The 21,643-nt window shown below is 36.3% G+C and overlaps 1 protein-coding gene across 2 annotated transcripts in view; it reads left to right on the top strand.

Annotated features, from left to right (window-relative positions):
• The window catches only part of HHAT (hedgehog acyltransferase), a 184,754-nt gene that overhangs the window by 13,322 nt on the left and 149,789 nt on the right, over positions 1 to 21,643 (top strand). For both annotated transcript variants that reach the window (XM_085315802.1, XM_085315801.1), the window contains exons 5-7: positions 2,059 to 2,253; positions 6,136 to 6,348; positions 13,499 to 13,670. In XM_085315802.1, the coding sequence (XP_085171928.1) occupies positions 2,059 to 2,253; positions 6,136 to 6,348; positions 13,499 to 13,670 (580 nt within the window). The remainder of the gene's footprint in view (positions 1 to 2,058; positions 2,254 to 6,135; positions 6,349 to 13,498; positions 13,671 to 21,643) is intronic.

Genomic DNA, 21,643 nt, shown 5'->3' with positions numbered 1-21,643 from the left:
CTGTCATAGGAGTATTGCGAAGTGTGGCTTGCCGAGTCAAGAGAGTGTTGTTTTAATAGTGCTTTTATACAGAATAGGAAARTGGTCATACCTTGACTACAATAAAGAATACTTTGGTTAGTAATACATCAGTGCTTCCATATAACTTAATTTTAGATGTTGAACGTTAGCACCCCGCTTGGATGCCCCCTAGGAGCACACATGCTAGTTACCAAGTTTCAAACATCCTAGGTAAGTTTTAGCTATATACTGTCAAGTGAAAGGGTTTTGCAATTAATTCTTCAGAACTGCCTTATGTAGAAAGCCTTGAAGAATTATAGGCACAARTGCTGCCTCAGGATCTCATTTTATCACTTTTAATTCTTAAGGCCATGCTTAGCTGTGAGTAATTCACTGGACTTCCATAAGGCATACTTGCCTAGCTTTTACATCCTTACACAGAGAAGGAGACTAACATTCTTGAAATTTTCTGGAATAAGAATGTGACAAAAATATGAAATCCTCAGATTTCATTAAAGTGATCAGATTATTAATAAGCAGGATAATTGTATTTGGGTTTAATGTTAATAAAAGAATCAATCTGGATGAATTAGATGATTAGCGATCACAAATTTGATGAATGGAGCGCTACTGTTACTGAAATGATTTTCAGTATGATTCTCTACTTTTTTCTTTTGAATACAGAATTATAATGTGCAATGAGGTAAGTGAATGCACCTTGTCTGATTATGATTTCAAGTAATCCTGAATTATGTAAAAAGATGGAATTGCACAGTTGGAATTGTGTTGGTTGTTTCTTCTTAGCATCATGTTGGCTTTATTTTCAACATTTCAAAAATAGGAGCGTGTGAGAGACGTCCACAATCAATGAACTGTAGATAAATGTGGAACAGTGCAAGGATAATGCTCTTAGCCTGAATGTTTACTGTGTGTGCTTTTGCCCTTATCTTGGAAACCCTGGCATTCTTTTGGAAATCATAGAAAGCAAGTATAAGTCCTATGGCATGTTATATGTATTTTTTTTTTAAAATCTTACATTTGTTTTATTTATATCTATGAGACCTATACAACATTTCTATCTTGACAACAGAAGTATTTTCCTATCTGTGATAGTTTAAGAATATGAGTAAAGGAACTTAACAAGATCTGTGGTGAGAGTACCTGGCTGAATGATAATCAAGGTGAAATGCAGTTGATTCATTATATTCAAAACTGTCTTATTCTTCATTTGGCCTTGAAATTCCTTTTAGATCTGTGTAGTTTTAGGTTTGCTGCTTATTCCATGAGGTAACACAATGCTTTTGTTTTGAGGAGGGAGGAGGGAGACCAGATTTAATGAAAAAACGGAAAGCTCCAAGCAATGCCTTTTCTTACTTGTTTTTCTTGTATAGTAAGAAGGAAGCATTGAAACTGCTGTTCTGGTGTTTGATTTGATCCAAATTTGATTTCCAGTTCTGTTGAGCTAGTTCCTGTTAGAATCTATTTCCCTTTGTTGCTGTCGTCTTGTTGATGTGAAAAAACTACTCTGATGTTGAAGGAGCTGTCTTCCACTCTGTTCCTGCTAAGGCACAAACTAATGCGTAGGACTGGCTGTCATGGTTTGGTGTCGTGTCCTGCTAGAGAGGAAAAGAGGCAAATTGATCAGGAATGCTGGAAAAGGCACATTATTCAAGTTAAACGGTGCTTAACAACTTGATAAAATCCAAGTCAAATTGATTCATTTTTGTGATGTTCTTGGAAAGGCTATCACAAAACTTCACAAAAATAAAGTTTCCTAGTTCAGAGAATGAAAGGAGGAATTCGAATCCTAACTCAAGAGCTTCAGGGAGTCCRTGTATTTCACACCCAGTGCTGAGGTCATTAAGAAATCCCTTCTGATAGCTCTTTATGGATAGAGTTATATTTCTTTGTGTAATTTCAGAGCTGCTTTTAAACTTAATAGTGTTTTTTATTCCTGTAAAGCATAGGTGGAAGAGTGTGGATATTAAATGTGTTTATTAAGGTTTGAAATAATTGAAGTAAAAGTTGATAATTTTTTTGTGTTTTTTTTTATTGCAGTATAAACCTTGGTGTCTGATGATATATGGAATGGTGGCCTGCTGGTTTCTGTTAGGAATCAAGGGCTTGGCAGTGATTTTGTTGCATGCAATTACATCATTTGCTGTGGCTCAGTTTAAGATACCAATCCTGACATGGATGTGCTCTCTTATCCTGTTATCCACTTTACGCATACCAGCTGTAGAAGAAGCAAAGGTAAGCTCAATAGTCTGAACTAAGTGYAGAAGAATTTATTTATGGCATTATTTGACATTCCTGTAGCTATCTTTTTGCAAAACTACTATCGCTTCATTTAAACAGAGGTTGACTCAGAAAAAAATTGAATGTTTAGCTGCAGTGAGCCTTGGTAGAGATTCTAAAATTAGAAATGTAGATATGTTAAGCTTCGTGAGGCCTTCCTCGGGTGGTCTCTGCCATGTGGAATCAAATCTTTAAGATGTTAAGAACTGAAAGATAGCTCACTAAAATGGTATGTAACCAGTTTATAACACTTACTTCTCTGCAGAGGCASGTGGTTGAGGTAACTGAGAAGAGAGAGGACATCCTTTTTAGTTACTTTTGTAGTCTTTTAGATAATAGATGATGTGATTAAGTTAGATTAAATTTATAGTACATTCTAGCCTGCTGTATCTACTTCTCTTAAAGTCTTGACTATGTTTAATTAAAACTACTATCTAACTCGGCTTGCATGCCTGCGTTCTCTTCCTTTTGCCTTGTTCTGTTTTAGTGCTGTTTATCCTGCAGGGTTCTAAACAGCAAATGAGCTGATGAGTGAAGTTGTCAATCTGTTGTCTGAGAAACATCTATAGCATTTTGATTGGAGGGGGTAGTCACTTCTTTAGCATTAAAACCTTGGGTATTTTGGTTGGGTCTTTTTTTGTCCCAGAAGCTTAAAAGGGAAAAGTGGGRAACTTAAAAGTGAAAGAGGAGGTTGCAAGTACTGTAGGGGGAAGATACAGCCTTCTAGAGTCGTTTCTTGTCAGAAGGCTTCGTAACAGAACTCTTTTTCTGTACGTAAGAAATGGCTGAATTCATATTCTTAATTATCTCCAATGAACAGAATGGTTCTCTGGAGGATAATGAACTGTTTCTTACACAATGGAAGACCACTACAATGGCAAAACTTGACAGGAGATCCATCAGCATGCTATCTGCTTTGTCTGCTCTTTCTTGATTGATCTCCATTCTGTCTACTGTTTTCGTGTGCCACTGCTGTTTTCCTTTGCCTCCCATTTTATCTTACAGTAATATTTTCAGTAATATTTTTTTCTATAGCTTTTTTTTTCCCTCTGTGCCATCCTTTTCCATTTCTTCATTTTGTTTATCCYGACTGTGGGGTCGTGTACAGTGCCTCTTGCATGTGTGGGAGTCTTTGCATTGACTTTAGAATTGTTCATTCTGCTGTTTATATACCAGAATACTACTTGTTTGCTATTAATAGCTGCTTTTTCTTGTTCAGTGAAGGGAAGCTAAGATAGATTTCTCATGTTTATTCTACTGTTTGGGGAGCACGGTGGAGGAGCTGGTGTCAAATGGGAAGCAAACTGCAAATATACAGCTAATAAGCCACAGGAAGACTTGGGAAAACTGTAATGCAACAAAATAGTATGTGATCTACAATGTAAGTGCAAATCATTGGAGCTAAACCTCTGACTGTGGTAGAAATTTTCAGTAAAATTTCACTACAGTGCATAATGTGAAATTTACCCCAGACTGTTAGAGAGATCTGATTCTACTTTATAAAAGTGTCCAGTTGCTGTGATAACGTTTATAATTTTTTTTGATTTTATGTTGTGCAGTATGTGATTAGCCATAGAATTGTAACCTGTGACATTAAAAAACACACTCTAAATTGTACAGGAATATAAACCCTGTACTATCTATCTGAATTAAGAGAAGTTATCTGGGTGAATAAGGATATTATAATGGTGATCCCGAATACAGTTTCAAAGCTCAAATGTATGTTAGTGTGCTGCTGTGAGATTGGCAAAAGAAAATGAAAACAAAACTTGAGTCTTGCTCTTATTCTTGCAAGTCTGTTTTACTGAAAATGGGTGAATACATCAAATACCTGAACAGAATTTTTAGTTTTTCTAAGACTATTTAAGATTTCTAAAAATACCTTTGGTGCCTTGATCTTCAGAAATGTCTGTTTTGGATCTAAGTTCTTTAGTAGATCTTTGATTTCCAGATGTCTGATGTTTCTGTGGTGAGTATAAGATAATATTGGGACAGGTCAAAAAGTTTCTGCTGTCCCATCTTCCAAACGCTGATAGCTGTTGCTGAAGTTCTTCCAAATGTTTACCAAGCATTTTCATCTGATCCTTGTTGTGGTTGCTCAGATCCATGCCCTTATCACAGAATATGAGTTCTTGTTAGTGTTACGGTTGTCCCACTACTGCTCTATGATAGAACTTGCTCCATTTTGATATTTAATTTTCTATTCAGGAGTTGTTATCTGAAGTCTGTCTATAACTTCCTTTGTGTTCAAAATTTATTTACTGTATTGTATTGGCTTTCCTTTGGCACTGAGGCACCCACATTTAATCCTTTCTTTTATACCATCCATTTAGAACAGGGATGTAATATACTATCCACTTGATTAATCATCTGAGAAAACCATGGGGTGATTTTGTTTTTTGTTTTTTGTTTTTTTTTTTGTTTTTTTTTTCCTCCTTGAGCTGCCTATTACGTTTTTAATATGAATGTCTCCCCCCCCCCCAACACACACACACCATCTCTGCTTGGGTTTGGCTTTTCAGATCAATTTCTAATGCTTCTTGCAATGTGGTTCAGTCTCACAACATTTAGTTGTAATTCATGAAGAGCAGTGGACATTACTCTCAATCATGCTGATCAGTGCATTGAGATGAAATTATATGCCTTTGCATCTGACTGTTACTCAGTGCAGATAGGGCATGGTAAACAAACAATTTACTAATGCTCTAGTGAATGTATTTCTACTTCATTAGAGATGTAATCATACTAATTTGAAGTGCTTGATTTTTGGGGTTGTATCCAGAAGTTGCTTAGTCAAGCCTGAAGGTATCCTGTTTGTGAATGCAGGTGTCTGCATGAAAATGAAGACTATTTCTCTAACATTTTGATTTATACCAAACAAGAGTTGTCTGCTTAGAACTAATTAGTGCAAACTCATATTTGCTGTTCTTATTCTCTATTTCTTTTTTTGTGGGCAATATAGTTTTTGGAGGAAAATATTACTCAGTCGTAAGAAAATGTCTTTGTTGCATTTATTTGGACTAAGAAAAAATTGGGAATGTGTTATATGACTTGTCATTCTGTGTTTTTTTTGTTGATTTTTTTTCCCAGGAGGAAGAGCTAGGCCTCTTCATGTAGTATAGACAGGTTTCTGTCTTGGTAAGAGATGGAAAGGGYCTCTCAAGTTCACTGCAATACAAATTGACTCAGCCAAACTCAATTTGCTGATATTTCCTTTTTTGTTTGTTTGCTTTTTGTTTTTCATGGTGATATGTTTTTGGTGAAAGCATGTGTGACAGAGTATCACACATGACAAGCAAACAGTCAAATCTTTCCAGCCTTGGGCTTTCTAACTAGTGGCTGATTCCCTTCAAATCTGAATTGCAGTCCTGAGTTTACTTCTGGTAGCTCCTTGACTATCACCAGCTCTGCCAACCATTTTGGACACTGCACTACTAGACAAAAACTGAGGAGAATACTGGTATTGCTGCAAGTAAAGCTTTCCAGATTTTCCTAGTCATTCAGGATACGACTGAAAAATGTGTGAAACTAGACATGTTTTTGAAATTATACTGGTTTTGGGGTTTTTTTTGTTTGTTTGTTTGTTTGTTTGTTTTTTAATGCCCATTGCAGCAGCTCTGGAGGCCCTTTCTCTGTCAACAGCCAATGTTTATTCTGCATACATTGAATAGTGATATTCATTTAAGAGATCCATTCATTCAAATCTTTTTTAGCATTAGTTGCCTGCTGCTGCTGACCATTAAAGTTAAGACTCTTGACCGATCCTGATACCACAGTCCTACTATATTTAAAACACAGCATTGTACATCATGATCTATTTTTCATTTTGTCTTACAGAGAAAATGGTATGACACTGAAAATGAGTATTATCTGCTCCTGTTCACCATGTCTGTTCGTTGCCTCTTCTACACTAGTTTCGGTTTAGAATATTGTTGGCATGGATCTACCCAGAAATCATCCCATTCATTCCTGTGGATGCTGGCATACGTGTTTTATTACCCTATGTTCCACAACGGACCCCTTATGAACTTYGATGAGTTTAGTAAGCAGGTAACAGTATTTTTAAGATTGTGAAGACATTTCTTTTCAGTGTGTCCATGCTTGACTGAGATTTGACTAAGAGCGGTTAGAGAAAATGGTAATATCTTTTCAGCTACCAAATCTGTACATGGAACCTATAGTGCGTTAGAAGTGAATCAAAGGAAGGATAGATTTTCTTTTTAAATGTAACTTGAGAGATCTTTACATTCATTAGTCAGGAGAAAATTTTAGATAGACAAGACAAAACTTTGTCATCCCTTTTTCCTTGTATATATTCATCTTCCCTTTCTTGGCACATCCTGAAATATGTTGCATGAAAGAGGGAAGGCTGTACTTGGAAGCTGGTTCCATGTATCCATGTTTATATATCAGCTGTTTTTATATGTATCAGAATAATACTGAATTCATATAAGGCTGATAACTAACTTTGAGTATATATTTGGTTGATTAAATAGAAATGTCAAAACAGGCCTTTATGTCTAGTGTTCGAGCAGATAAAAGTTGATTAGCCTCTAAAGTTAGAGAAAGAGTAGAAAGAGACAAAAGTTACTGAAGGCTATCATATTACTCTTTTCTATCAGACTCTAATCTCTATTTCCTTCTGAAATAACTACCTATGTTTCAGTCAACTAAGTATTCTGAAAAAAAAACAAATAAAAGTAGTTTTCGTGCATTTGACTTCAGTAGCAGTATCTATAACTGATTCTGTGTATTTTTTTTCTTTCTTAGTTATTTGGAGGGTTTCCATTTCTATTTTAGAAAATAAAGACTTTGGTTTTTTTGGTTCCCCAAAACTGTCTTCCACCTAATTTTGATAATCTCAAATGATGTTATGGGAGCATCAAGACAGGTTAGCTCTGAGCACATCAATGGTAATTTGGCAGTACTTCAAGACACCTCAGATTAGGAACTAAAATTCTTCTACTTTTCAGTTTATTTTTTATCTGACACAAATCCATCCATTTGACCACAGAGCCAATAAACCATGTCACTACATTCCTAGATTATTCAGGATTTTAGTATTTAGCTACTGAACTGGATTTTTGTTTTACTTTCCTCCATAAGGAGGTGAGACTACCAGTATTTCTTTCAGGAGTGTTAATTAACTGAGCAGCAAATAAGTTTGCTGTTTAGACTCATTTAAGAGTAAATTAGCACCAAAAAAAAAAAAAAAAAAAAAAAAAAAAAGAAAAAAAAAAAAAAAAAAAAAAAAAAAAAAAAAAAGGAAAAAGAAAGAAAAGAAAAGAAACAGGGGAGAGCCAGCTAGAAAAATATATGTGAACAAAGTTATATTTTTATATTTTCAGCAACAGTCCCCTGAAATTCTCTGCTGTTAATTCTGAAACAGATCGTAGGAAGTCACAGAAAGTTCCTTTTAGTACAGGGAACTCATAAAGGCCTTAGATTTGGAGACCAGTGTGGGGCCACAATTTCCATTATGTTGATTTGAAAGGAACTGATTAATCACTTGGGGCACTTCTTCAGACTTCTGAAAGCTGGGCTCTTTAAATGTGAAAGGCCTGTCTTTCTTACTGGATGTTTTTTTCCTCATGCTTTGCAGGCTCCTTTTTCATATCTGGAAAACTGTGGGGAAAAAACATAGATTTTTCATGCTTTACCACTTTCCTTTTTTTTTTCTTTTTCTTTCTTTTCTTTTTCTTTCTTTCTTTTTTTTTTTTTTTTTCGCAGTTTGGTAAGAAATGAAATAACAGTGAGTTTTATGACTAACATCAATGGGATAAAGGTTTCTTCAGATGAGTGGGCATTCAAACCATGACATTGCTATTTCCATTTATATTTGAATGTCTGTGAATTGCTTACTTCTGTTTGTATTTGGAAACTTTCTGTTGAAACTGTAACAGATAGAGATTAGCTTTTATGAAAATGAGAACAGATTCTGGTTGAGCCATGAATGACAAGTCTAACAGTGATTTGTATTCAATGATTTTGGAAAACACGAGATTGTATGTGTGCATTTTTTTTAATCCTGGACTGGATGTTGCAGGAATAAAAGAAGATCACAGGATTTTTATCTCTAAACTGTGACTTCAGATAGGCTGATGGGAAGCCTAAATAAATAGTTGATGTCGTAGTTTTGTAGCTGGTGAATTCCTGTCATCTATGTTGGTGATTTTTGGTCAGATTCCTGACTTGATCAAAGAACTCAGTACCACAGAATTCTTTCCATAATTGATACAAGTTGGCATTCTTACATTTTTGCTGTGTGTGTTGTGGAAACTCTTCTAGTTATGGCCACCATTTGCTTTCACCTGCAGAGTTACGAGGTGTACTGACAGAGTGAAAGAAATTCAGTCTACTGGTGGGCAGTGAGGTCAGCTGCTATGGCTTGAGTTGCCTGAGGAATGTCGGGAAGTTTCAGCAATGGGGCTGTGCTTTTGTGTGGGCTACTAAAATGATATCCCTGTAGCTAAGTTAGCCTGGAGGGATCAGGTCTGCTTCCCTTCTGCTGCAGTGAAGAACATCTGATTCATTTACTGAAAAAAAGTGCAAGCTTTGGTGAATCATACAAGTAAAATCAGAGAGGCAAGGTATGTCCTTAAATAGACACTGAAAGTCTGAAGCTGACTAATGCATTTGCATGCTCATTTTCCATTTGATTTAATAGTAGGCAGGTGTCCAAATCCTCTGTGTGTTTTTGAATATCTCAGCATGAGTTCTTAAATAAGCCTGGAGACTGGAGGCTGCAGAATAGGAACCAGAGGTGTTGAGATGCTTATTGAGCTTTGACTGACAGAAGTGTTGTATGGATTAAAGGGGCAGAGTCAAGTGATCTTTCATCACTTTGAAGAAAGTTGGTTTCTTAAAGTGCTTACTGCCAATGGGATGTCATTAAGGGAGATGAGTCAAATAAGCGAAAGTACCTGGAACACTGACAGAAATRTTTAATGAGCAATCCTCCAGGCTTCACTGAGAACAAGCCAATCGTCTGTGCATCTTTAAAGCCCTTTTCAGGAAAAGAGCATAACTAGGGGAAATGAAGGTAAAAAACTTAAGTTTCCTCAGTTTTCATGCAAGTCAATCTAAAAAAAAAAAATACTTCTAAAATGTGTTAAATTCTGCCTATATTCCTGTACCTCTTGAGGAGAGAGATGAATTTCTCAAAGAATGTTTCAGAAGACCTATGCAAGACCCAGAACTGAGAGTGGACTAGAAATAGTTGGTAGGAAAAATTGCACAAAGGATCTTGAAATTGAACTTTGATTATCAGAATATGGCCCATCTCCCCCTATGAAGACAGTCTATATTCTTGATGTGAGACTGTGTGGAGAAGACAAACATGAAGAATGGGATGCCTGTATCTGTAATGTTCTCATTTAAATGTACATAGATCTGTTCAGCTAAAATCATAAAATATATTGAATAATGCTATTGACATGTTCCTTCGTGATGTTTGCTTGAAGTGCATTTTCAGAGTTATTTACATGAGAAGATATTACCTTAACAGCTGAGGTTAGTGAAGGGCTTCTAAGTTAGCAGTTTTCATCAATATGCTCAAAGTCTACAGTATGAAAAGTATATTTATTGCTCTTTGCACAAAAAGAGAATGAGAGCTGCAAAACCACTTAACTGAAACTGTGACTGAGAAAAGTGTTGCTTTTTAGCACACTGGAAAGCAGAGTTACTGAAAATGGAAACCAAAAATTGTTGTATGAAGCAAGTGCTTAAGCTGTAAGTGCTTAATAATAATACTGGTAATACGCACTCTATGCTATGTGAAAATGAGGAACTATGACATTTTGTTAATGGCCTTTTAAAATTTCTGAGTAGAAGTGGTGCATAGAAGTTCTAGTCATAGTTCGGAAGTCCTGCTGTATGAGTACTTGTAATTAAACAGTCTCTGGAATATTCTCTAGATTGGACAAATTTATCGACAAAGATTTCAAGTAAAAAGTGCAAATGAACAGTGCTAATGGCATTCTAGCTCCATTTTTACTTGCAAGTAATGACTTTTTGTGCATGCAGATGGGTGGGATTGCTAATTTTGTATGTGTATTTTTGGTGGCCAGTTGAAGACTTGCCTCTTCTGCACAGATCTTCATCTGTGTTTGGTTTTTCATGTGAAATACTTATCTTCAGGATTGATTTGGGTGAGTAGAAACACAATGACAAATGCAAGTAGGAATTTTGGCCTGCCATAATAGATGTGCATAAAAATTACTAGACATTTAGGCAATCCTATCTTTTTTATTAAGTTATTGGATCATATTCTGTTTTACTACAGAAGGAAGGTAAAATAATAGTATACAAATTTGTTTACTGTAGTTAGTGGCCTAAGAATTTAGGGATCATCTTGAGGAAACTAGTCAATGGTAAACCTTCCTTTATCTTTTTTTTTTTAATTATTATTATTATTTTTCACTTGGACTTAACTGGCATTTGCTCAACACATCATGTAGGTTTCATTGGCCTTGGCAATTCTACAGGAGAAAAATGATGAACTGTTTTCAGGTATTAATCAAATACAGCTGGTAGAAGTTTGAGGTGTTTTAAGAGCAAGCAGGGTTGTGTGTGTAGTGCCTTTTTTTTTTTTTTTTTTTTCCCTGTATGTTTGATAGAACTGCTGCTTGGAAAAGTCTTGTTTTCCTTCACAGTTATAGTTTCATTCAACTTTTTTCATTATCTATGGATGTTGATGAAGTGTAGGAATTAAAGAAATGAATGTCTCATGTCTGGATTCTGTTAAGGTTAATAGCACTTGTCCTTTTCTACAACAGATTGGTTCTGTAGGACTTGAGAATGATTAATGATCAGCCACAGTGTGCCCTGGTTCTCTATCCTCAGGACTGAAATGCTAGTCTGGTGCATAGCTTGCCTTGCACTTTGATGTTTAATCATAGGAGATTTTACCACTTTCTTCAGGGGAACTTGATGGCCTGTTTTGAGGTTTGTGCCTGAGGTTTCTACAGGCTGCTTGGACAGTTTAGAGCAAGTAGTCCTTCTAGTATTCTGGARCAGAATTATATTACTGCTCTTCGAGGGCTCCCAAAGTGTAGCCTATTATGATATTTGTGAGCGTTTGTGCAAGGAAGGACAGGGCTTTTTCTTGCATGAGATGTTACTGATGAGTGGTACTCCTACAACTTCAGTTACTGCAAAGTATTTGTATTTGAGGAGTGCACTATGAGTGTGTGAACGAGGATACATATCAACCTGTATAAAACAGTGCATGATGTCTGTGATGTCAAGCACAATAAGGCTTTCTGGAGTCCTCAATTACTGTAATACTCTGACTGTATTCCATGCTCGATACAGAATTAAACTGCTCATTAAAACATGTTCACTCCTTTAAAAACAGACAAACAAACAAAAAAGTGGCCATGTTTGTAAGAATTAAGATTTCTAAGCTTCATTTCAGTGTTCACTGCAATCAGCTGAAATGCTGTCCTTGACTACTTTTTTTTTAATCTAGCTTTCTGTGAGGTCAATAATGATACCTTGAGAAGGTTTGTTCTTACTAACAGATACCTTCAAAAAATTTTCTTTTAATTAAGGGCTCTTCCTATATTTCTTTCTAAAACATCTTTCTTAGGATAGGATGTCTGATTAATTGTCTTTTAGTACAAAGGATATTTAAGAGAGATTATTAATAACCTTCTTCCATGTTTCTTTTTGTTCATGTATAAGCGTAACTCTTGAATAGTTAGACAACAACTTGCTAACTGAACGTGAAAAGCCAATTTCTTGTCTACTGATTTGTTTTGTTTTTTTATAGTTTGTTTTTTATCATAGCATTGCCCATTTAAGATATTTTAATTATAGGAGGTTTTTAGAAGAGTCTGAAAGGAAAGGCTTTCTCTGAAAATTAACAACTTGACAAAAATGAGGTTTTTGCTGAGGCTTTCTGTTTATGTTCTTAGTGTAATTTCTATGGTATAAGGAAATTTCCACAAAACCTACAAGAGAAAATAATTTAACAGCTACGTGGAGAAAAATGGTGTAAAAGCTTCYTGTTTTTCTTGTCAGCCTTTTGTCCGGAGGGATAGGCAGCTGTATACTTTATTTATTTTTTTTATACCTTCTTTTGAGACTTTTGTCTTGCTCCTGTACAGTACTTTTCCATATTGTATTCTTTAGTTTGAACAGGCCTTAGGATGATTAGTGTCATTGGAAAATATGCAGAAAAAAGTTAGAAAAGTTGAGAAAAGTTCTGTTGTTTTATGCTTCATGTGTTTTTTTTGCTATGTATAAAATATTTGTTAATRCAGGTAAACTTATGTTTATAATCTGAGTAGATACTTTTTGCTGGATTACCCATGTAGGAGTTTGTTCACACAGTCAGGGTCTGTTCTTTAGAAATTCTTCTCAAGTCTGACAGCCTTTTAGTAATAAAGTGGCTATTACCAAGCAAGTCCTTTCCTCAGGCCATCTTGAAAAGTGATGACATTCAGTATAATGGACCTTAGCACTGTTCTGGCACTAAATTTGTTTGGCAGCAGCTGGAGGAAACTGGTGACTGTGATGCAGTCTCTRAATTGACAGTGCAGGGATGAAACTGTGACAGCCTTTGCATCTTTGTGTATTCAGAGATATGCCTGCAGGACCAGACCATTTGAAGCATCTGTTTGGAGTAAATACAAAATGGGAGTGGGTGCAAAGATCGTATGTGTAAAGCACTGGGCAGTGTGCACTAGCAAAGCRGTGCACAGACCCTTTGGCAAGGTATGAGGTAAGAATAGTTGGGATCTTCCTGCACTGGAGTGCTGAGTGTAGAAACTACACCATGCTAGTAGGTACCATTGCATTCTCTTGGTTCCGCTGCRCAGATAATCTTACAGTTTAAGGAGAATGGGAATGTCATCTGAAAGTATGGAAAAGATTGTCAGCACATGCAAATGGAACTGAATGCTTGTAAATACTGCATCTAGTCTTGTGGCATTGACTGCAGACTTTTGTTTGGCTTCGTTTACCATTCAGATTTCTACTTCTTGCTGATTTCTATTACTTTTTGAATTTCAGAGGGTAGAAAGCAGACCCCATTAAAAGAGTATGACAAAAATTTCCAAATGCTGTAGTCATAAATTCCTCTTAATAGTAATAAATAATAGATGAAATTTAAAAAATGATCTCAAGATGATTATTTGGGTAAATCAGTTCATCATTTATTTATCATATAACCTCTTTGGATCTCTTCTTTTAGATGAAGAGGCAAGAAGCCTTCAGTTTGAAGACGAATATTGGAATTTTAATCATGGGCATAATTCGCATTTTCTTTTGGTGGTGCTTGGCTGAGCTGATGATTCACCTCATGTATATCCATGCTATCTACAGTAGTTCTCCACCTTTGGAAGCTGTGTCATACTGGGCTTTAGGTTAGTATAAAAACTGAACAAGTCCTCCTTCCCCCACCACTTCCAGAAATACTCAAATCTACTTTTCTTTTATGTACATCTGTTAGTACTTATTAATCATATGTTATGACCATTCTTTGTCAAAGACATGATTTAGATTATTAAGATTATGTGTAGGTCCTTTAGGACAGTTACAGTTAACCTTACTGAACTGCTTCAAAAATTCAAAAATATTCTGTATCTGGTGCAGTTTTATTATTATTATTATTATTATTTTATTTTATTTCCCTATCTGAAAGGTGAGTGCATTTCTAGTCCTTCTATTTTTCTCTATCATAGAGCTGGTCATCTAAAATAAAAAAGAGTTTGTTTAGCCTAGGGTTAGAGATAAAGAAATGTTAAGATTTAAAACATTTTTCATGCTTTATTGATCTCAGTGTTTAGTATTTTTAACTCTTTCCTCCAGCTCTTAAATCAGTTTTTATCCATGTTGAAACTTAAAAYGGCAGTACTCACTAAAAGAGCAAATGGAAGGGAATGTATGTGCAAGCAAGGTGACCTGAAAGTACTGATTGGTGCCTCTCCTTTTCCTGTTTTCCTCTGTGCCTCTCTCCTCACTCCCCTGTATATGTTTAAAAATACTTACTATAGGTAAAAAATGAATGAGCAGCCTTGAATATAGCATAAAATAAGAGCTGCACATACCAGTATGTAGATAGACAGAGGATAACCTATAGGCCACTTGTGTGTGCGGTCGATCGGATTTTCCATTGTCCTGTATTGTCATGTATCACCGGGTAGGGAGAAGAAAGCACAGGAGCTCTRTCCCTTAAAATCAGATTCTGAAAAAGCTTTGGTTACTGAACTGAAGCAGATACCTCTTGTTATATCAGCTAGTAACGCAATTGATACAGATACTGGTAGGCCCTGTCCAGCATTCATTAAAGATCGTTTATGTATGATAGGCAGTGTGTATGTTCAAAGAGGATCTTTGCATATTCAGTTCTGGCCAGTAGAGGGCAATGCTATATATAGAAAGAGTTAGGGACAGCGAGTTTGCTGAAAACAGCAAAAACTTAGTGGTTTGTCTCCRTGGTTTGCTCCCTTCATTCGCAGTCAGTCACTGTTTTGGAAGTTGGTTGAGTTTGCATTTCCTGTTCTAAACATGAATTATTTACTCAATTCAATCAGTTAACCCCTGGTATTGTGTGTATGAGTATGATGAAAGTTTTGCTCAGCATATGGAAAGTGGTAAATGCTGACTAGTTGATAAGGTAGGGAAGACTAGGGAAAAATACTATAGGTTTAGTGTTATTAGTAGATTCTTCCCTCTGTTCAAGGCTTCTGACTGTCAATTTACCTCCCAATAATTAAAACTAATTTTGAGTAGGTGATTAGAACTTGCTTCAAAAGCAAGTTCAAGTGATGAAAGCCTGTTTTAAAGCAAGTCTAGACTGTAATACTGCCTTTGCCTGGTTAAAATAGGAACATTTGAATTTAAACAAATGCCTTTTGGTAACCCTGCTAACCCCACTCTCATTAAGCTTTGTCTTAGTAGTAATGAAAGCAGATGCTTAAATATTATAGGTCAAATAAGATTTTGTGGCATAATCTACGTGCAGCAATGCGTCACTTTTCAGCATTTTCTGTACTTGCTTTATCACAGTGATTATTCAGGTCTSCTTAGACTTGAAGCAGGAGCAGGTCACCATTGTTTCTTGGCTTGAATTTAAGAGCCATTGATAAATGAGTAAGATACTGGTGGTATTTGCCTATTTATTCWTACTGAGTTATGGATCTTAACATGCCTCTTCACTAGCTCTCATACAGAGCCAAACTTTCCTTTTCATTATTTCACTTTGTTTTATTAAAAACAATTACATAACAAAACTGTCATGAGACCAAGGAAGAAGCTTATTGTTGACTAAAGAGGTTTACTATGTGTTGTATTAATCTTTCTGCACTGCTGGYTTTCATTTTTTGTTTCCCATTTAACCTACAGAATCTTCAAAGCATCATGGATCARCTGGCTATATTGAGTTATGCATGACTGGCCCTTTAGCATGTTAAACCTGGGGGAAGGATTTGGAGGCTGTATTGCAATCAACTCTGGTTAGGAAAATTATAGTTCTTCCATGTTTTGTTCTGGGATATCTTTGAATACTATGCAATGAACATCAGCAGCGCAGATAAAAGCAAAATTGCTGTTAGATTTTTTGCATAAGGAATCTTAYGGGCCATGATGATGATCAGAGTACCTCTCAGAGGAACATGAAACTRCAGTGTTTTGGATGGTTTCATATGGTGTTCCTGCAAGGTGAGATTGTAAATAAATAAAAATCTTACTGAATTAATGATATTTGTTTAAAAAATACCAAGGTAGCTCAAACCAGTATGTATTTTTCTTTTGTACTGCAGCTGTACTGTTAAGGTTGTACAATTTTAGCAAACATACATGGCTGCAAATGACAAAATGGAAATGCTAGAGTTACCTAAAGTAACATTAGTGAGTGCATCTTTTTCTTCACCACACATGCATAGGCTAAAAGAAAAAGTTTTTGGAAGTGATAGGCAACAAAATTTTCATCAAACAGCAAATATCTTCACACAATATAGAGAAGGTATGACAAGCACTGATCCAGTTTGTTGCAAGTTCACTTTTTTTTTCTCTCCTCCTCCAAGAGGAGCTTACTCAGTTTCTCTTTGTGTGGAATTGTTCATGCTACATGGTGGTGCAAAATAGTAAGGCTAGGCCAGAAAAAAGATGTATCAGCAGAATATTTAGAATCTTAGAATAATTTAGGTTGGAAGGGACTTCCGGAGATTATATAGTCCAGTGTCATGCTCAGACTGGTCTAATTACATCCGGTTGCTCAAGGCCTTGTCCAGTAGCATCTTGAACACTGCCGAGGATGGTGACCCTACAACCTCTCTGAGCAACTGTTCCAGTAGTTTCAGCCTCATGGTAAAAACAAAAATGCCAAACCCAAAGTCCTATTATCTATGTGGAATTCCCTGTTTTCCAGGCTATGTTCATTGCCTCTTTTCCTATTGCTGTGCACCTCCACAGGCTTCATCTTCTCTGTATCCTCTACTCAGATAGTTGTAGATAGCACAGTCAGGCTTCCCTGAACCTTCTCTTCTTAAGCCTCAACAAATCTAGTTCTCTCAGCTTCTCTTTATATGGTGTATGCTGCTCTCCGACTATCTTGGTGATTCTCTGCTGAGATTGCTACACAATGTCAATGTCTGTCTTGTAATAGGAGTCCAAAATTGGACACAGTATTCCAAATGCAGTCTCACAAATGCAAAATAAAACAGGTGACTTCTTTGGACCTGTTGGCTCTACTCTTACTGAATTGGTCCATGATGCTGTTGCCCTTTTTTGCTGCAGGGATACGCTGCTAACTCATATTCAACCTGTTATTTACTAAGATCCTCCAAACCCTTTTCTGTAGAGCTGCTTCCTGGCCAGTCAGCCCCCAGCCTGTACTGTTGATGGGATTATTCCATCCCAGATGCAAGACTTTGCATTTGCTTYTGTTGATTCTTTCAGCCCATTTCTCCAGCTTGTCAAGGTCCCTCTGAACAGGAGCGCAGCTCTTCAATGTATTGATTGCTTCCTGCAATTATTTGATGTCATCTGCAAACTTGCTGAGGGTGCACTTTGTTCCATCTTCCAGGTCTATTAATAAAGATATTAAACAACATTGGTCTCAACAATAATCCGTGAGGATCTGCACTAGTTAGTGGCTGTCTGCTAGACTTCTGTAACTAATCCAAGCCCAGCCAAATTYCTCCTCACCTTATCATTCAATTGTACAGCCCATATCTCGTGAATTTGRTTATAAGGAGAGTACTGGAGAATGTGTAAAAAATTCTGTATACGTATACAGTGCATAGACAACAAATGTATATGATACCCACTGTCCTTCCTGTGTCCAAAGTGCCAGTCACTTCAAATAAAAAGCAGTGAGGTTGATTAAGCATCGTTTGCCCTTGATAAAACGATTTTACTGTTCCAACCACTTTCTGGTTTTTATTTATATTTATTTATTTATTTATATTTATATTTAGAAATGGTTTCTAGGAAGATTTGTTCCGTAACCTTCTCAGGGGACTGAAGGGAGGTTGACCAACCTCATTTATTGGGTAGATGAAGACTTTCTCTTGGATAAACAATAGTGATGCCACACAAACTTTGAGTTGTTATTATACTGTAGATGGAAGAACTGCTATAATTGGAATCTCCATGGAATCTCCACGAAATCTCTTTAATTACTGTTGCTTGCAGTTAATGTTTTTAACTGTCAATTTTCAAGGTCATTAACTAGATGATGATAGGAATGGGAATTATGAGTAGCAGGCTAAAGACAATGTGTATGTACTTTGTATACGGGTAGAACTTTCAATTCTCTCCCCACCTGCCTGTGTTTTTTTTTTTGTTTTACTCTTCTCTCTATGTTGCCTATCATTGTTCRTATCAGCCAGTAAATTATACCTCTGAGCAGAAAAAGCAGCTTGCTTTGCTACCTTGATGGATCAGTGAGCTATTGGAAGTGTGTGATCAGCAACATTCTCTGAGATGGAGCAAACTGCATCCACTATGCATCAATTCTTTAATGAGTAAGAAAGCAAGTGTCTTGTTCCTGGATTTGGGGGGCTTAAATAAGAAGTGGTTGGAGCCCTGGCTAGAGGCTACTTGGAAGGACAGCAGCTTTCTAAAATTATTCTTCATACTGTTATCACTATTATTACTAGTGTTGTTATTTAGAAGAGCTTCTCTACTAAAAGAGAAGACATTTGTTATTTAGGCTCTTCAGTCAGACAATGCAAAATCTGTTGTTGAATAATTCATTTTTTCCTTTTAAATATTTATTTTTAGRTGAGTTTGTCTGTGATATAAAAGAAAGCTGACCTGAGGTTGCATACATCTCTTTCATTGACTAAAATACAGTAGAAAGCCATCACAGATCTGTTTTCACAGGCTATTCCATCACCTGCTTGATAATACAACCCCCACATGGAAATAGATATCAGAATTTCCTCTACTGTATATTCCTTCTCACATTTAAATTTTGTTTCCTTTAGCACTCTCTGCATACTGCGTTAAACTTGCATGTTTATATCACAGGAAGGTTGGGCTACGTTGGTCATAGCACAGGAAGAATTCAGTTCTCAGAAGGCAGTTCTTCATGAGATAGCATGCTGGCAGTGGTACTCTTCGGTACCAGAAGGTTAGAGCTCAGCTGCCTTTAATTATCTTCATGGCAGCAGAATGGCAGGAAGAGAGCAGTGTCAGAGATAACAGAACCTATCCTGTTGTTTTTTAATGTAACCTTTTAGATTGACTGCTCATGTCCGTAGTGACTGAGATGTTTTTAACTGAGTGACTGCAGCTCTACACAGGCTACTAGATCAGATACTGAAGAAGAGATGAAATGTGTATTAATAAGAAAACTGAATCTACTGATCTGAAGAAAGCATAGTTTCATATTGACCACAGCTGTGTTTGGTAGTAAGATGAATATCTGAGTAGAAATGTCAGTCTCCTGAAGAGAGGAGGAGGTGAGRGCTAGCTTTAGCGGAAGTGTGTTTAGACATCCACATATCAACTTTTAAGGATAAYTTTAGGTATAAATGATCTCAGGAGATCCCCCGCTCCCCTCCAAGTGGAAATCTTGTTCTGTGTCTAGATGTTGGGGAGGCTATACTTCCTTGATCATGTGAGACAAGTTACAAAGTCACTGAAATCTTTCACCTRTTTCTTTACTGTCTCTTGTCCTGGCCTGTATAGCTTTTGAATTTGATGGGTTCCATTAGTTCTGCACTCTTACAGCAGAAAACACTATTGCCTCTTTTCTCCAAGAATCCCCAAAGTATAATCAGCACCCAACAGTGCAATAGTAAGTATTGCTCATAGACTAGGSCTCACCACTCTCCTCCGAATTGAGTGTTCCTCAAAATCTGTTATGCTGCCAGCTTTCTCTCCAAGGCAGATCTTAGCTTCAAATCCTTCTCAGTAAAACAAATGTTTGCACCCATGAATAGTGAACTGTTGGTATATTGAACAGTATCAGGACACTTGTGCACAGTTGTGGTTATTTTATTCTGAGCAGCAAGCACAGTTTGTAGCAATTCCGTGGTTTTGTCAGTGCTGCTTCTCATTCTTGTAGTGTTGGTCAGATTGTCTTAAAGAGTTGAGCGCTTTCAGAATTAATGACACAGCAGGAAGACTTGTATTCCATGACGGTGAAAACCATGATAATTAATTMTTCTCAATTTTAAAAACTATTTGAGCTTAATTTTTATATTTTATATTGCTAAAGAGAGATATGCAAGCAGTGAAGACTGAAGCCACTATTCATTCCAAAAATTCACTATACTGTTGAACTACAGCATACTGTAAGAATAGCGAGGCCAGGCTAGATTGAAAGCCTATGTGCTCCGGTGATTAATCTCAGGCGGTTGTCTGTAATGAAGCTGAGAAAAGGAAATAAAAAAAAAAGGGGGGGRGGCAGTAAGTAGGGTTGTTAATTCTTTCCATGGTATGTTCTTCCAGCTGCTGTAGCAGAATGACTAATTCACTGGCTTATATAATAAGAGGAAGCTCAGCAGCATTAGTTGCAAGATCTTAAATGGAAATCAGTGRTTTTGTTCTTCACTATGACAATATACAAATGTCAATGGTAAAATTCACTCAAGGGAAAGTTTTGCTTTTATATGGGAACAGGAATGCATGTTGAGTGTTATTAATTCATCTGTGTGTTTGTTTTTAAATGTGGTTCTGAAAATGTGAAGGTTAAAGAGTGCTGTCTATATTTTCCTTATGAGGCTTCAAATTTAGCCTTGTGCTTCAACASTTCAGCACCATTTAGTCATCCCTGCTGATCCAAACAAAGCTCAATGTCAGTCTCAGAAGGTATAGAAAATGATGAAAGCTACAATTCTGCTTGAAGATGCCAGGGAAAGTCTGCATAATCCAGAAGCTATGGTGCAACTTTTACATTGTCCTATGTTGGACAACGTATTGTCTAACAGAATTGTCACATAGGATTAATCCAGAATACTAATTAAGATAGTAATTGTGAAAATAAATTTGACTAGGAATTTGTATATTTGTATACGTGTGTTTTGTGTCAGAGGTATGGATCAGCTGTAGAGATGTGCCTCAGATGTAGRAATGTATGATACAATGTTGTGAGTGTTCTGTGAGTTTAATGTATTGCTCTTAACCATATAGCATATGTTCCTTCTAGTGAAGCATGCGCAATTTACAGTGTTAATTAACTACCGTGGCTTTAATTATTAACTAGGTTCCRGTGTTCCAAAAGAATGTTCTTCCTTTGATGTGTATGCTCTTGGTTTAAAAATAATCTAGATGCATATGATCTGATCAAGCCACCCTGCTTGMTCTGAGGTTGGTGAGTTTCATGTTTTGATTTGTTAAAAGAGGAAATGTTGCATACGTTCCTCTTTCAAACAGTGAGACCTACAAAATAGGACACAAGTCARTTGTAGAGTCCTGTTTTTGAGGTGTTGCAGTTTTTTCTAATAAACCCATAGATAGAAAATAGATGTCTGAATTCATTCTTTTGCTTTTGAAATTATGGTGTCTGTACATCCATCTAAATGGTAATGAAATGCTAACAGAGTAATCTGTTTGAGATTTTTTTTCCATCCTGCAAGATAATGATAATGTGATAAAATATTTGGCATCTTGATGTCTGTTTTGAAAACTGGAAATACAAACATGAATCAGGGAACTTAATAAGATTTTATTCTCTAAAACACTGGTTGGTTCACTGCTTTTAAAAAGATGTGAGGAAAAATCTGAATTTTTATAAGCTGTCCTGCTGGCTGAACTTTCAGATACTATTGACAGTTAACCTACTTTAATGAGTGTTATTTTTTTTTTGATAATTGTTGGTTTACTTAGACGTCTTTCTCACAAATATTTACTAAGGACCGTAGTGTGTGCTGTGGACATTTTG

This window comes from Rhea americana, unplaced genomic scaffold (genome assembly GCF_003343005.1).
Source record: "Rhea americana isolate MKP2758 unplaced genomic scaffold, rheAme1 scaffold_44, whole genome shotgun sequence".
NCBI lineage: Eukaryota > Metazoa > Chordata > Aves > Rheiformes > Rheidae > Rhea > Rhea americana.
This window is presented reverse-complemented; position numbering and strand designations above follow the sequence as displayed.